The 15,848-nt window shown below is 37.4% G+C and overlaps 1 protein-coding gene across 1 annotated transcript in view; it reads left to right on the top strand.

The window, feature by feature from the left end:
* ASCC3 (activating signal cointegrator 1 complex subunit 3) overlaps positions 1-15,848 on the top strand; it is a 287,341-nt gene that overhangs the window by 257,821 nt on the left and 13,672 nt on the right. Inside the window, 1 exon segment of the mRNA XM_009285000.2 lies at positions 6,425-6,649. Coding sequence (XP_009283275.1) covers positions 6,425-6,649 — 225 coding nt within the window.

Raw genomic sequence — 15,848 nt, 5'->3', positions numbered from 1 at the left:
TTCTCATGCTCAACTGGAAATTTCCAATTCCCTCTCTGGTAAGTCTTAAATCTAGAGACAGAGCCCAGGGTAGCCCAGCCTCACTATTTTGCTCCTACCTAGTTAATTGGGTTAACTTTACAATTTGAATGCTATACTTCTTTTTCTTTTTTTTTTTTGACACATATCTTTTATCTGTAAAAATGCATTAACCACTAATTAGATAATAAATACAAAAGTTAGTGTTTGTTTCAAAAAGACACTGAGCAGCCCTTATCCCTTGGATGTTGCTCTCCATCCTACGCGTATCTGTGTGTGTTCTTCCTGTCGTTTTTCCAAAAGTAGGGAGTGGAGAGTACTCCAGTGGAGTACTAGAGAAGCGGCAAGATCATTTTCCTATTACCCGAGCTGGAGTGGAGAGTTAGGGCAGGCAGAGTCCCCAGTGGGAGGCACCGGTGCCAGAGAGGGAGCCCCTTCTCCGCAGCCAGGGACAGCTGCTGCCCAAGGGCTGTGGCTCCGATTCCTCCGTGCCCCGCGGCACAGGGGCTGGCACAGGGCTTTGCTTTCTGCCTTTCCTCCCTGCCAACCACCGACCCTGGAAGGAAGGGATGGGAAAGCCCCCATGGGAAAGGAACCGCGCTGCAGGGTTGGCTCTGATATGCTGGATGCCATTTGATTGCACTGCCACGTGCACGTGCAGTTGACAGGGAGAGATGTTATATGGTATGCGAAGGCAAGGAGCATATTTAGAAATGGTCTCTGTGATGAATTACAGTATCATGTAGTAAATATATTCTAATCTTGCCTGCCAGTTTTTGTTTTCTTCTTTTGCATCACGTTAGCCACTCTTCAAGATCTCTACAAAACTTCAGCCTGCTCTATTGCTAACAGAGCCTGCCAGGCTGCCCCAAAAATCTGGAATGTCACCTCTGCAAAGTTTTTCTTAAAAGTATATTTTTACATGTGTGAAACAGAGCGAGGAAGCTCTTTGTGCAAGTGTCTGCTGTCTAAAAGAGGGCTTCCAATCTAAATATCCCTGTGTTACATAGCCGCTTCAATAAGCTGGTAGAAATGACTTTTTTTTTCTTTTTGTCTATAATATGAATCTTGAAAACATACATCATGTTTGTTCTTAAAACTTATAACTAGTAATATATGTTTATAACTGTCTTTAACTGGGACATCGTCCTAGACCTTTTATATCTAAGAGGAAAAAAAACCCAAACAGTTTAAACTTTGGAAGTTTGAATTATGTCCCATAAAACTGAGACCAAAGCATATACATTTATAGGCTACCAATAAACTCCTTAAAATAGGAGTTTAGAATGGAATCGCTAACACAGATATAATTTTCAGAGCAGTAATTCTAGCAAGTACTTCTCCAATTCCATTTTTCAATCTACTTTACTTTTTGGTGTGAGCTGAAAAACAACTTTTAAGTATGTGGTCAGTTTGGGCTTTTTTTCTTTTTTCCTTTTTTATTTTTTTTTAGAGCACATATTTTCTCACATTTATTTGTTTTCTGAATATAAATCTAAGCTTGATTGTGTTCCAGCTGCCTGCCAGGATACATCTGTGTAAATTTAATGTCTTTCCTTATAAATCAAACTCACGCTTGAAAATGTGAAGATAAAATATAGTATAAATATGTTGGTTAATTTAAATAATTTTCATAATATATACTTGTGTCATTATTGTGTCACATAATATGGTCTTGTGCTCTTGGGAAGAGCATGGGCAAAGGAAGATTAACTTGGGAACTTTAGTTAAGCAATTTTTTTATTTTCCTTGTAGTACAGTTAACAGGGTCAAATGAGACTTCTGTCAGCACATGAATGGGGCTATATATATGCATATATAAAAAACAGAAATCATTTCAAATGGTTTTAAGTACAGAAGTATCCTCAAAGAAAAATCTGGAAGACATCATTATCCAGTTACGTAGCTACTCACAAACTGTCAGTGCTTGTTCTTTCTCTATTTTGACCACACTTCTTTTCTCTATCCTATACTAAGGGTACCATAGGTATCACCCAAATGAGGACAGTTACAGACTGCTTTAAAGATTGGAGTACAGCTACTTCCTATACACTGTAGCACTATGTGGAAGTGACAGGTCAGGACGTTGCACTAAAATATCTGTAGCACTTTGTACAATGGAACAAAAGACAAAAGCCAATCATACAATAATATTATCGTTGAGCTTATATTTGCCTATCCAGTTACTTAAAGATCAAAATATGCTGTCTTCACTTGGAAAAATAAATTGCATATTGGCATACCTTTGAACTTCTGATAGCAGAGAACTAAAATTTACTTCGTAATGTATTATTAGTGTTAATTGCAGAACAGCTGTAAAAAAACCCCACATTTATTTATTGCAGCTTATTTTTTATTTTTCATTCTATGCACAAGTGTATGATTTTTGCAGTCCTTCAGCATGTACTCAGACTACCAGAAGTTTATGTAATTTAAACCAAGGTTCAGGTAAAGAGGATGCGATTACTATATTAGCTAAAAATGATCCTCATCTTTTCTCCTTTTTTATTATTCTGGTAGTTACTTATAGTACTAGTTTACTGTAAGATTTTTTTAACACTTTAGCTTAACGACTGTTAATTTTGGTATCAGATTTCCTAAGAATGCTTTTCCCTTGTTCCTTTCTACATCAGAAACTTGAAAGAGAGCAAAACACATTGCAGGTTTATTAAAGTTGAAAATACGGTGTGTTTGGGTTCACTGTACCAATATAAAGAAAAGGAACATACAGGCAGTCAGCCAGTCCTAAGGTAGTTTCAATAACAGCATCGCTAAAGAAAAGACTACTGGTTCAACTCTGGAATGTGAGAAACTATTTTTGGTTTGTTTTAGACCCTCATTGTTACAAATTAATCAACTGCTCTTTAAAGTCTAGAACTCATTAACTTTATAAGTTTTACTGTTCCCATGACTGAACTTAACTTAAAATATTCAAGTTTACTTTAGCTGCTCACCTTGATCCCATTTCTGTCTATGCTCCACAAGTATCCTCTTCTCTCTTGTAGGCAGACGGCAAGATGTAGCTGCTTGAGATTTTAAATATTTCAGAAGGTTTACATGTGGTATAAGTTTATAGTTCAGCTCTCACTATAAATCAGTAATTTCAGCCAAACCTACACATTTTGAGGGTAGAAAGAAAATCTGATTTTTTTTTTTTTTAACCCTGTGGACACTGCGGAGCATAGTACTCGCCACGTTGGATGCCTTATTTAAATTTTAGTTCAGTCTGACTCCTCAAATGCCTCCTAGTACCAGAAAACTGCAAAAGATATATTTTAAAAAGGGATCAGTTGTTTACTTTTAGAACAATTCTAACAATTCAAATAAAGGGTGATGATAAGCTGCATATCTGGAACACGATGTTGCAGACAGGACTCTAAGATGATTCTGTGGCCGGTGTTATGCAGGAAACAGAATTCAATTATCAGAATAACCCTTTGGCCTTGTAAAATGTAACTATCGAGTTTATGCAGGTCTACGTGTGACATTTCTCACTGGCAAAGGAAGTTACTGTCTCCTATATGACCCTGCATCGCGTACAGGTTGAAATGTAGGTTTGAGAGGACTCTTACACCCTTGAAATGATGCAGCTGTCTCTAATGCCCAAAAGAAGACATTATCGGGAAAGTCCATCACAGACCTATAGAAAAGAGAGATGTGACGTGACTACCAAACGCATGATTGCAGAACCCATAGCTAAAATTCCTAGTTATCTCCTGGTATACTCCAACTTACGCTTAACTGTGTAGGTGCTTGTAAACATATTATTCGCACATGGGCTGCAATAGTCCTGATTTAACAGAAGAAAAAAGGGAAAGTGAAAAATGCACAGCAATGCTTTGTAGTTTAACTATAAAGTTTGTATTAAGTTTCTTGACTGTAGAACGAAGATTAATGATTGATACGTAATTTGATCTGTTTCTTCACCCATGGAAGTAAGCACGGTATTCAGAGACAATGTTCTAAAATAATATATATTATACATTGTGTGGAATAGTTGAAGCTATAGCCTTTGCAGAACAGATTGAGATTCCCGATGAAAAGGAAAACTAAAATGAAAAAATATTGAGTGAACAGCAGGGCCCATTTGAGGTGATTACAAAGGATGTTTCTTTATTCTGTCTTTTCTTGTGCAACCTGAAAACAGTAGCAGGGGGTTACAAGCAGAGTTCATCACAGAGTTGTCAATCACTGTCATTTAACATTTTGCAATGGAAGATGTCTTTATTCAAGGACAGCTGGGCAAATCAGAGAAACAGATTTGCAGTTAGTAGTCTGTCCAGCCTACACTAAGCAAACAAGGACAGGGCAGACATACTGGCCTCTCACATAAAAATATAATGGACTCTGCTGACCTCGGTGCCCTCCATTCAGCTTCATTCTCAGTTGTATAAAAGCTTCACTACCCATTCTCAATTTCCTTTAATTACCTACATGATGCAGATAAGAAAATGAACCTCACTTACTTACAGTCAATGATCACAAACAGGAAATTAAGTAGGCAAGTTGTTTAAAATAAGAGGAGTGTTTTGGAGGTAAATAAAACATGTGCTGGGGAAGAATTAGGGAAAACGCATTTTCAGCAGTACCAATTGGTCTGGAGCAACTTGGCTGATCCTTCTTCTTTCTGCTACTTTAAACTGGAAAGCAAAACTAAGTAAAAAATCTCCTTGGTAAATATTCTTTAAAACATCTTTGAAGAAGCAGCCAGTTAAATAAAAAGAGTGAAGCAAACATGCAGCCTTCTATAGGGCTTAAAAAGATTGTGACCTTAGGTTCAGAGAATAAATGACCACAGTTTTCACAAGAGATCTAGCAGAGGCATCCAGGATTAAGCAGCAGTTGTCTTTAGTCAGTCTTCACTTCTAATCTGCAGTCGAGATATGAAATAAAGTAATGACATTCTGATTTTCTTTCCAAATCCTAACTTGTCTAACACCTATCTTTCCTTTTACATTTATATCACAGTTTAGGTGTAGTTTCATTGTGCCATTAAAGAAAACAGAAAATTTTGTGCTGTCTGTTTCCAAGGGGGTGAAAAACAGCTATATAACTGTTTTTAGGAATTGTCAAAAAAGGTTCTATGTGTTAGGATATTAATGAGTGGATACGGTACTTTGCAAGTCAATTAGGTAGTTCTAGTAGTGTTCTAAAATTGCCGTTTTTCTTTACTCACTCTGCATTGGTTACCGTTGTGAATATTTCATTAATATGGATTTGCAGGAAGTCTGACTGGAGATTGAAGACTAAAATGCATAATATCGAATCGATAGTTTAAGAGGAATATAAAACCCTGAACACTTTAATTTAATGGTCTCTGCTAAGCCCATAGTTGAGAAGACATTGCCCTTCGGGCTACCCAAATGACTTTTTATTTTATGACAAAAGAAGTACGCTCTCTTAAATTACAGATGGAAAAAATATAACATATTATAAAACTCTTACTTTACTTGCAAGTTTTATACTTCAAAAAGATCGTTCTCATTCCAAACAAGAATATGTATGCATACATGCACAAGAGGATTTTGTGGAGAAAATAAATTACCAGTTAAGTCACAGAACTGACTCTTCAGCCTAAATTATAGTTCTTAGGATGCTTCTGTTGGATTTTCTTTCTTTCAGAGACAGTGGATTTCTCTACCAGGAGAATGAACATCTCTGCTCTGGCTACTAGAACAGGCATACTTGTTCCTCTCAGCCCCAAGGATGTTGCTACTCATAACTACACTTAGATTACCTGTTGGTGTGCAGCTTCTTTTTCCAACAGTGAGAAAGTTCTTAGACAGCTTTCATTTTGGCATGAATGGTATTAGTCCTGCTCTGGAGCAGAGAGGATAGTTTTCAGCGCCTACTTACAATTTTGCTCTTTGCTTTGATCACTGATCATCTGTTGCTTAGGCACTGACTGCTGAAAATATTGAAAATATATTTTAAAAGAACCTTAGCAGAGCTATTTCAAACCCACGGTGTTTTGAATACAAAGAGAAAAGTGGAAACCCTGAAAATTGAAAAAGCGAATTATTGACTTCTTTATAGCTAACCTTACGATGTTTTTGTCAGCCAACCAGGGTAGGTTATCTGTAGAAGGTCATCTCAAATACTGAGTCTATCCAATTAATGTATTTATTTCACTGCTTTTATTTTCTTCTTCTCTAATGTTAAAATCAGCTATGTGAAAAAAAAATTAAAACCTATAATTGTGTCAATATTTGTGAATATTTTACTAGCTATTGTTTTCCCACACACATGATTTTGATAAATAAGTACATTTTCTAAACATTAAAATGCTGCTATTTTAACAGCGAAATCTAACTGTAATAAATTAAATGTATATATTTTAATGTCTCAGTAAGGAATAATTATTGTGAAGTTAATTACAATGGTTAATTTTTTTTTTTTTTTAAAGAATGCTGAGGAGTACACAGATCTGCCTGTGAGACACAATGAAGACCAGATGAACAGTGAACTGGCAAAACACCTTCCAATTGAAGTCAATCCCCATTCATTTGACAGTTCACACACAAAAACACACCTCCTGCTGCAAGCCCACTTCAGTCATGCCATGCTGCCTTGTCCAGATTATGCAACTGACACAAAGACAGTGCTGGACCAAGCAATTAGAATATGTCAGGTATAGTAAGGCATTTCAGTATTTAACTCTTGTTGGTTTACTATTTATTGTTAGCGTGTTGTAACATTTTGAATGTAGAAAGATCTGAAGATTGCTTGCAGTCTTGTGGAGAACTGGTACCACACGGTATGATACCACTTTGTTTAGGAAGGAACTAGATGCTCATAAAGATACCCACTTTACAGAACTGGAGGTAAACAAACTTACGGTAAAAGACTGTGGTACCCTGGTGGGAGGCATCTGTTGCCATAGGGCTCACCTCTTCTTTCATATGCAACAGCTTTCTATCTCTGTATCGTGGAATGTTGTACGTAAGTCATTCCTGCATGGGTGTGCTCCCTGCAGATTGCTATGCTGACCCCCAAGAACCTGTCTCCCATGGGTACTTTTATTTTTATAGCGCCCAAAAGTGCTGTAGGCACTGCCGAGCATAAATAAAACATGTTTTGAAATGTGATTTGGGACAACATACAGGGTTTTTCTCTAGCTTGTGAAAAGATACGTCTTCTATTTCCCAATTATCATAGAGTCAAAGAGCATGCTTTTAAACACAGATTTTAAACTCAGTCTGGAGGCTTGTGACTTTTACAGTTGTACTGCAGTTGCAACCCACAGAAACTAAACTGACCATGGAGAGTACTGGCAACAAGCGATCACATGCACAGCTGCATGCCTCAAAAGAATTTTAAAGTGGCAATTTGAGTTTGGAATAGAGTGCTGCCATATCCGAAAAGCACAATTACAGTTAACAGCAGGAAGGTTGAGCTCTAGTTGACGCAGACAACAGCCACCCCTCTGATTCTGCTGGAAAGGAATAATATTCTCTTAAGCAGAACTGGACAAGGACTCGTTCATAGGTTCTTGAAGATCAGGTAGCCTTCAACAAACTATTTTTTTTATCTTCCTCGGTTCCATATCTGTAAAATAGGGACAGTAAGTTTTTCTTCCTACAGTTTTTGTTTGCTCAAATTTTAATATCCTCAGTGATCTACATGTCAACTATCAGAATGAGGCTTTGATCTTGTTTGAAGCCTGCTGGCAATATGGTAGCTGCAAACATCATTGTGTCAAGCCTGCCGGTTTGTAAAATCACTCTATAAGAAATTATTAATCAGTGCTCTAGACAGACAAAATACCATGGGCAATTCAGCGTCCAGTGATTTGGGTGGGTCTCAACCTTACACTAACAAAACCTGCAAGCTTGTAATACTAAAATCAAATAAAATAATACTAAAACAAAGCAAAACTAAAATTAAGAAAAGGAATGTAAGAAGCAAATGTTATTGCTTCACAGTCTTAAACTTGGCAACCAGCAGTGCTTGAATGCAAGTCCACTCCAAATATTTCAAATAAGTAAAATCATGTTGCTGAAAGCTTCAATATTTGAACAGTTATTATTCATAATACTCAGTTATTAACAGAGAACAACGTCGCTCAGTCAGGTGAGAAAATTCACCTTTGTTTCAAAGAAATCACATACTTAAAGTTCATTTAGACATTCATGGAATTAGCATTTGGGGGTAATAACATATTTGGAAAAAAATGTAAATTAAAGATTCTTTTCAATAATTATTTTGCTCAATATTTATCCTGCTATGCTAAGAAATGTATTTTTTAATCCTGTTACTGCATAATAGGTGTTTCAGATGCAATAATCACTGAGAAGAAAAAACCCTAAAATATTCAAGAGTTCCTTTAAACTGAAGTAGAGTTCAGAAGAATACCATTCCATAGTGTGCCTTGGCACTCTGGCCTTCCGTTAACTGCTACATAATGTTACATCTATAGTCGTCTTTTTAAAAAAAAAAAAGTTCCACTTTTAAAAAAAAAAAAGTTCCTCTTCTAAAAAAAAAAAAAAACATGCAAGCATTTTTGTATTTTGAAGTTGGCGCATGGTTTACATCTCTTGGGAGAATATTTGTTCCATCTTATTAGTCACGCTTTCCAAACGGAGGTTAAAGTTCCCAGAATCTAAGCAATAGACAGGGTTACACTTTCAATACGGGTTGTTACCTTTTTCCTTAGCACTGACCTGCTGATGAACTCTGGGTCAACAGAGGTGGAAAAAAAGATGTTAGTTGTGAGAAAAGGAACTGAACCATAGAAGGATCCATTGATAAACATATTCAGTGGGTGATGTTCTCTGTGTGTGTGAACACGCACTCGCGCACTACCAAACGTAAAATTCAGCAGTGAGGCGGGAATTGGTTTTTGAGTTACGTTGAACTTTTGTTTATTTACTTACAAAGTACTTTAGCTGTTAAGGTTGTATAGCTAACCTTCAAACTGTGACCTGGACATAAACTGTTATTTTTGCTGGCGGGTACGTGAATGAGAGACTTTCCGTATCAGCGCTGCTTTTCTGTTACAAGGAAGCAAGATCTTTCAAAGAGCTTTTACAAGTGGCTGTGTATCGGTACGTACAGCAGGCCTCCATCCTAGGTCCCCTGCAGAGCAGATTTGCCATCGCTAGCCACAATACATAAGCAAGCCTCTTTCCATCGCAGGCTATTAAACTTCTCCACTCTTCTGTGCTGTCTTTCACCCGAATCAGCCTTCTCTCTCATGGTTCCTTTCGCATCCCACCCGTTGCATCCTCCCACCCATTCCTCCAACGTCCTCTGGGCCTCTTTCATCGCTAGTGGCTTTAGGCTTAGTAGTGTTAATAGTCAGAAAACTATGTTAACAGGACCAGATAGATAAATGTAGCTGATGGATTTCAGGTAAGATTCCATTCTCTTATAATAAAAAAATGTATGCAATCACTCTTAAATTAATTTTCCTGAGGTGTCTTAGAAGTTTTGGTTTTATGTTAGAATTCTGTTCGTCTGTACTCATGATGAAAGATAGAAGTCATAAGCATTTAACAGAATTTGAGGAGCCGTGGTGCTGGCTCAAGAAAGGAATGTAATTGTTAACATAGAAAATGGAAGAAATATATTCTGTGACAGTTTTCCCGTAGTTAGCATTTGTTAGGTATAGATGGAGTTCACTATAGCAAGATAAAATTTAGTATCCATTTACCCGGTATGAAATACAGAATTCTTTCCCTTTTACTGCAGAAATATGGGGAATAGCAATGTGTAACCTTCTGGAAGGTGAATGCCTATCTGCTCCCACACCCATCTCTGTAATGAATGGCCACTGAGGCATTGACTAGACTGAAGGAATGTCCCTGCTCTACACTGAAAAGCTCAAGTCAAAAACTAACAAGTTTGTTATCAGCGACAGGCTCTCGTAGGTAAAGCACAGAAGGTTCCCATGGCTCAGAAAATCTCCTGTGACTTCCTATGTGATCTTGGGCAAGTCATTTAATTTTTATTTGCCTCTGTTACCTTTAATGCAATTACAGTAGACTGCATATTCTCTTCAAGCCTAGCACTCTGTCTGCATTATTTTTACCAAGAAAAGATAGAGGTGTCAGTAAGATGGTGCTGAGCACTCCAGTAGCTGCTCAAAATCAAACACTTCTCCACTTCTTGCAGAAGAACATCAAAGAATAAAAATTCTAATGAAATGATTTGTCTAATATTTTTCTAGAATATAATTATTATTGTAAAGACAATACCCCACCTTTTTTCCTGTGTCTGATTTAAGAATATGTGAAACGGACTAAACCTAATCTCTTTTTTACTTCTTTTGTCAAGCCTTATATTTTGTGGCTGTGTATTCAGCGATCAGTTCTTACTCTGCTGTTCTAAGACTCGCCTATATTTGCATTAATTGAAATGGATAATTGAGGCAGTAATACCGTCAGTCTCAGATTCAGCAGGGCAGTCTCTTCTAGGAAATAATGTGACAGTTGCTGGCTTTGCATTGAGATTGGCCACAAGCCTCCACTTGTAGTATAATCGTTGATAAAATATTTTAATATTGCCAGGAGCAGAACTGCCATGGAGCTCAGCCTTAACCTTTGAGAAGTGTTTACCTATGGATGTGTTAAATGCATCTCAGCAGGGTACCTGTGCGCTGAGAAGATGGACATGAAGTCAGATTCCAAACTGCAGACTAAAGACTAGTTTGCACGGGAAACATGCACATCCCTGAAACGAGGACCTTGTAACGCTGTCACTGATGGCCTGCCTTTCCCCACCATGTTACTCCTCCAGAGAACCCAATTGTGACAGGAAATAAAAAACTCTTTGGGTTAAGCACTGCGTTTCCTTAGCTGGACGATGATGTGCGTAACACCGCTTACCCATTCTAAAATAGTTAAAGTAAATAAGTTGTTTCTGGTCATTTAAATTGCAGCTTTTGCTACAGTTCTGCTTATGAGGATCATCTTTGTGGTACATGTTGAGAGTCAGCAAATATTACACAAATATGCTGCCCAATTCAGCTGTCTTTTAAGAGCTAGCTTACGTACTAAATGCTTACTCTACTAAACTGCAGACTGTTCTGGCTGATGGTGGGAGCTGTATCTACTGCTCTCACACAAAAGGTGCTTTCCGGCCATATCAGCACAGCTGCAAACAGCAGAGGTGCCTGAGCTGCAGCTCCCGGACTAAAAGAACGAGAATGGCCCTCAGCTCTGGACTTCCCATCCTCCCCAAACTTCCTCAGTTCATAACAGCCACTAAAACGATTGACTTGGGGAGTCATACCCCTTGGATCATCCGTTTTCCTGCCTATGAGGAAATGGAGCAGTTCTTAAAGTGTGTTTTGAGCTCGTATGTTGTCTGTTGTTAGTGCAGGTGTGCCGATTACTTGCTGCCAGGTGGTGGGAGTTACAGGAACGGCCTATTTTACAGTTGTGTGTGTAAGATTTGTCCAGAAGTGCCCAGGGAAAGAGGTAATTGCTTTGTTTAATGGGTGCATTGGCAGCTATGAATAAATGGGCAGCTTTACTGAAGGAAGGGAAGAGAATCAAATTAACTTGAGAATGCAGAGGATTATTCAGAAACAAGTGAAGAGCAGAGGCCGTATCTCTTTAGCTACTACACGTATTCTTTGTGTATGCGGTGATATTCCAGTGATAGCACCACGTTTGCAATTTTACTTAAATATTGGCTGCTTTCATGGTTGGATGGCTATTACTCCACATTAGGAGGGTGGAAATAATAGAATAATCAAAAAACTTGTTGCGCATATACTGGACAGTAATGCTCATTTATAGCTACTAAGCAGCGATGGATAGCTTTGTAGTGAAAGTAGCTGGGCATAGGAAATGTTGAGGTGGAATTACTTGCTGCCAGCTTGTGTTTTATAGGTATATATGTGGGAGGAGGGAGGGTTACCTTTGTGGCAGTGGCGTTGGGGTTTTTGCTTGCTATGGATAATTGGTGAACTGGTGTATGGAAGCATCTTGGTGACAGTTTAATGATCATTTGGTGCTGCTTATATATAATCCCTCCCCCACCCATGACAAACCTTTTCCCAGTTGGGGCTGGAGGAAATGAGTAATGCTTAACCCATTTGTGTGATCAATTCACTTAAGCAGCTACTGTGAAATGTTAATCACAACTTTAATTTGTACTGCATTAGCATTTTGATTAACTTGTAGGCTTGCTAGCACACTTGAAGCACTTTTACTCATAGTTACAGCTCGGAAATGACTTTTTGATTAATTAAGTTTGTTAGACAGCAGCTGAGCTTCCTGAATGCTAACCTTATGGGGCTAAAAGTTCAGGAGAAAGTTACTGGGAATAACTGTTGCTGTTGAAAAGGATTCTTGTCAATGCGCTCAAAATTTTTTAATTATTGACAAAATATTACATTACGACTTTGAAACTGACTTTAAACTCTAAAGAGGGCAGGTTTATTTTGAGAAAGATGCTGTATATTTTTCATGAGTTCGGTAGATTTGTGTAAGATTTGGAACAAATGCCATCTTTAAGACATTGTTTATGTTTAGGAAACTGGGATTTCTTGCCAAGAGACTTTTCTCAGAAACGTTTTATTATATTTACAGTTCACTAGTATAGTGGAGAATGTGAATGTATTAATTACTAATTTGAAAATAAATTGGACATTGGGACCTAACAAGTTCTGAACGTGTTGGGTTACGCCCTACCAAGTTTATATTGCTGGTATCGCATTCCATAGCTGCTTTTATCTCTGTAATACTATCCCAAAAAAAAAAATCAGTAAGAACCCAAGGGTTGCACTCCACTAAGTGTTAGACAGTAAGTGATTCGTCCTTTCCCTGGTTCTGATCATACTAATAATGTTACTATGGAGGCTAAAGGATGAATACAGGGATAGGAATCTTACAAAGCAGCTAGGAAGGTCGTAATTTGCATACATCAGTGAGACCTTTATGATGATGGGAGAATGAAGAATTAGTCTCTCGTAGGGGGTAGCAGAGCATATGGAAGAGGGAGCTGAATATGCTTGTAAAAAAAGTGAAGGGAAGGGGGATGCAGAGGGCAGAATAAAAGGAGTGCCTCCTGAATAGGATTAATTACATCTTATTCACTATATCTGTGATAAAGTACGGGGGGACGGGGTGTCTGTAGGCTGAAACTATACAGCTGTATGAGTCTGATTTAATTGATCTGAAAGAACTCCTCCTCCTCCCCAAATTAATACATTTCTAAAAAGTAATCTTGGACTAGATCTCTGAAGTGCAAAGGTTCTGTAGATACCTGTTTTACCAATATATAACACACAAAATGTAGTGACCAAAAAACCCTCTGTAAGACTTCTTCAAATAAATTCCAACTTTTCAAGTCAGATGTTTCTGGGGTATATAACTGAAGCATCGTAATCATGATTTATATAAAAACATGAAACTTCTAGTACATGGTATGCTTTAACATCTGGAAAAATATTTTACTTGTATTAGTATGATCTCAAGTCACATGTGGAGCATAATATAATATTACATATTGGAAGGCTTCCTACGTTTGAAGCTTCATGTGCATGAAGCATTTACTATTATTCTGAATTAATTCATAGTTTTCAGGAAAATGGGTACAATGCATACACTTTTGCGTATTATTATCTATAAATATTTGTCATATAAACTCTGTAGTCCTAAACAGCTGTAATTGGGCACCATTCTAATGATTTTAATAGATCTGTGGATTTAAACTCGTATTTCTAACTGAAGTCTAGTCCTAGACAACAGAACTTACATTAGCATGCAGTGAAGACAAGAGAAGGGATGTTTTGATTATTTGATATTGGAATACTATACACAATAAATTCAGGTACAAAAATAGGTACAAAACCCAACCAGCCTTAGCTCTGCTTTTTGATGTAACTGTGCAATAACAGTTTAAAGTAGTTTAGTCTTACACAGTTTATTTCTTTTAAATTATTGTTTCCTTCCTTAAAGCATCACTGCAGAACAAGACTTGCATTTCTTTGGCTCAGAATGTGTTGGATTTACTTTACATAAACTTTCAAGTCTAAGGTGAATGTTGTTCTACATAGAGGACTGTATACATTAGTGTACCAACCTTCAATTTCCCGAACGAAGGCGCTCAAGAAAGTGTCATAGTCTCTGCAGCACTGATACAAAAAATAAAATTAATCTTTTAAGAGTGGAGAAATTCGAGCCATGTAGCTCACCGTGAGCACTCCTGAAGTTTCAGCCCCCATCCACCAAGTCATTACCACCAACGGCATCGCTGTAGGCAGTCGGCTTTTAGCTGAGTAATCACAGATGTAATTCTCAGCCACAATGGCGCTTCTTACATTACCTTAGTCTCCTTAGCTAGCCTCTGTATCCACAGCAGTTATCATTGCTCATTTAGCTTCATTGCCACTTTCCTTAAGTATAATTTACCCACAAAATATTGATGTTTATATTTACAATGTTTACAATTACATTTATATTTACAGTATTTAAGTAGAAATGCTTAGTATATTCAGAGTTATATGACAGGTGACTTCAAACAGAAGACAAAATTATTCCAAGCAGTATGCAGTCTCTGTTAATAAGATGCAAGCTGTTTCATTTTAACACTTCAATAACTTACCTTAAAGGAAAAAGCTATTTAAGTCATTTGAGTAGATCAGAAATTCTGCTAGTTGTACAGTCTCTGTTCCCCTGCCACCTACCCAGTCGTACAAAAGTGATCCAGAATATCTGGCTTTCAAATGAAGGATGTGAAAGTAATACCAAAAACAGTGTTAAAACTTTGCAAAAGGTTTCTAAAATAAAAGGCATTTCAGTTGCTAGACAAACCTCCTAAATGGGTGGGGGGTGAGTGGGATGGATATGTCCATTATGGAACAATTTAGTATCTGTTATTTTGAGCACATATTCAGAGTGCTTAAAAACACCAGAGAAAATGTTTTATAAAGCACATATATATACATATATATATATATCAAAATGTTTTGCTACCAGTATGTTTTGCTATCAGTGAGTATGCCACACACTCACCTCTCCCACATCCTCTCTCCATCTTTGCTTCCCTTCTAGGTAGGGAATTATAAACCATAATTTAAATTCCAAGCATGGATAGTAACTTTGGCTAAAAAGAGACAGACTGTAAAATCTCAGCTTCATGTTAGACCAGAAAGGCACAATTCGATCAGTTTAAATAATTCAGTACTTAAGGATAACCAACCACTGCTCCTGAAAATAAGATGATGGAAACCTGGTAATAGATGCTGAGGGTTTCGTATTAATGCACTCCTGGAATGAAGAAAGAAATAGCAAGATTTTGATCCAAACATTTTGACATTCAATTCTCAATATCATCAAAACGAAAATTTTTGCCATACCTGACAGGTACACCTACATCAATCAGTTATTGAGCATCAGCATTTTTGTCCTACCCCTGCCATGGTTTACAGCTTGTGGCTTCCCATGTTGGTATTGGTACAAGCCAAGCTATTTTTGATAATGACAGACAAAATGTTAAAGGATGTGTCACTAATTGCTATTATTAGTTTGTGGTTGTCCAAGTATGACACTTGAAAGGCTTAAAAGCTAACACCTGATTCTTTCATTAAAACCCATCTCAGTACAGGCCTCTGCTTTTATTCTCCTAAGTGCAGGAAGAGGCTCAAATAAGATGATGGTAAACGCATTTTCCATTGTAACAAGCAATGTTTCCCTTGACTCCATCTATTTACTCCATCTTTTCTACTTTAGGTTAAAAAGTGGTGGGCTTAGGGCTTTTTTTTTTTTTAACTTGTTGGTTTACCAAAAAATATTTGTGTTTTTTCTGTAAGTAAAAGCATCTTTATAGTTTTGTGGTTTCACTTCTTGCACTCACTGTCCTCTTCCTTTATTTTT

Source organism: Aptenodytes forsteri, unplaced genomic scaffold (assembly GCF_000699145.1).
Source record: "Aptenodytes forsteri isolate BGI_AS27 unplaced genomic scaffold, ASM69914v1 Scaffold171, whole genome shotgun sequence".
In the NCBI taxonomy this organism is placed as follows: Eukaryota; Metazoa; Chordata; class Aves; order Sphenisciformes; family Spheniscidae; genus Aptenodytes; species Aptenodytes forsteri.
This window is presented reverse-complemented; position numbering and strand designations above follow the sequence as displayed.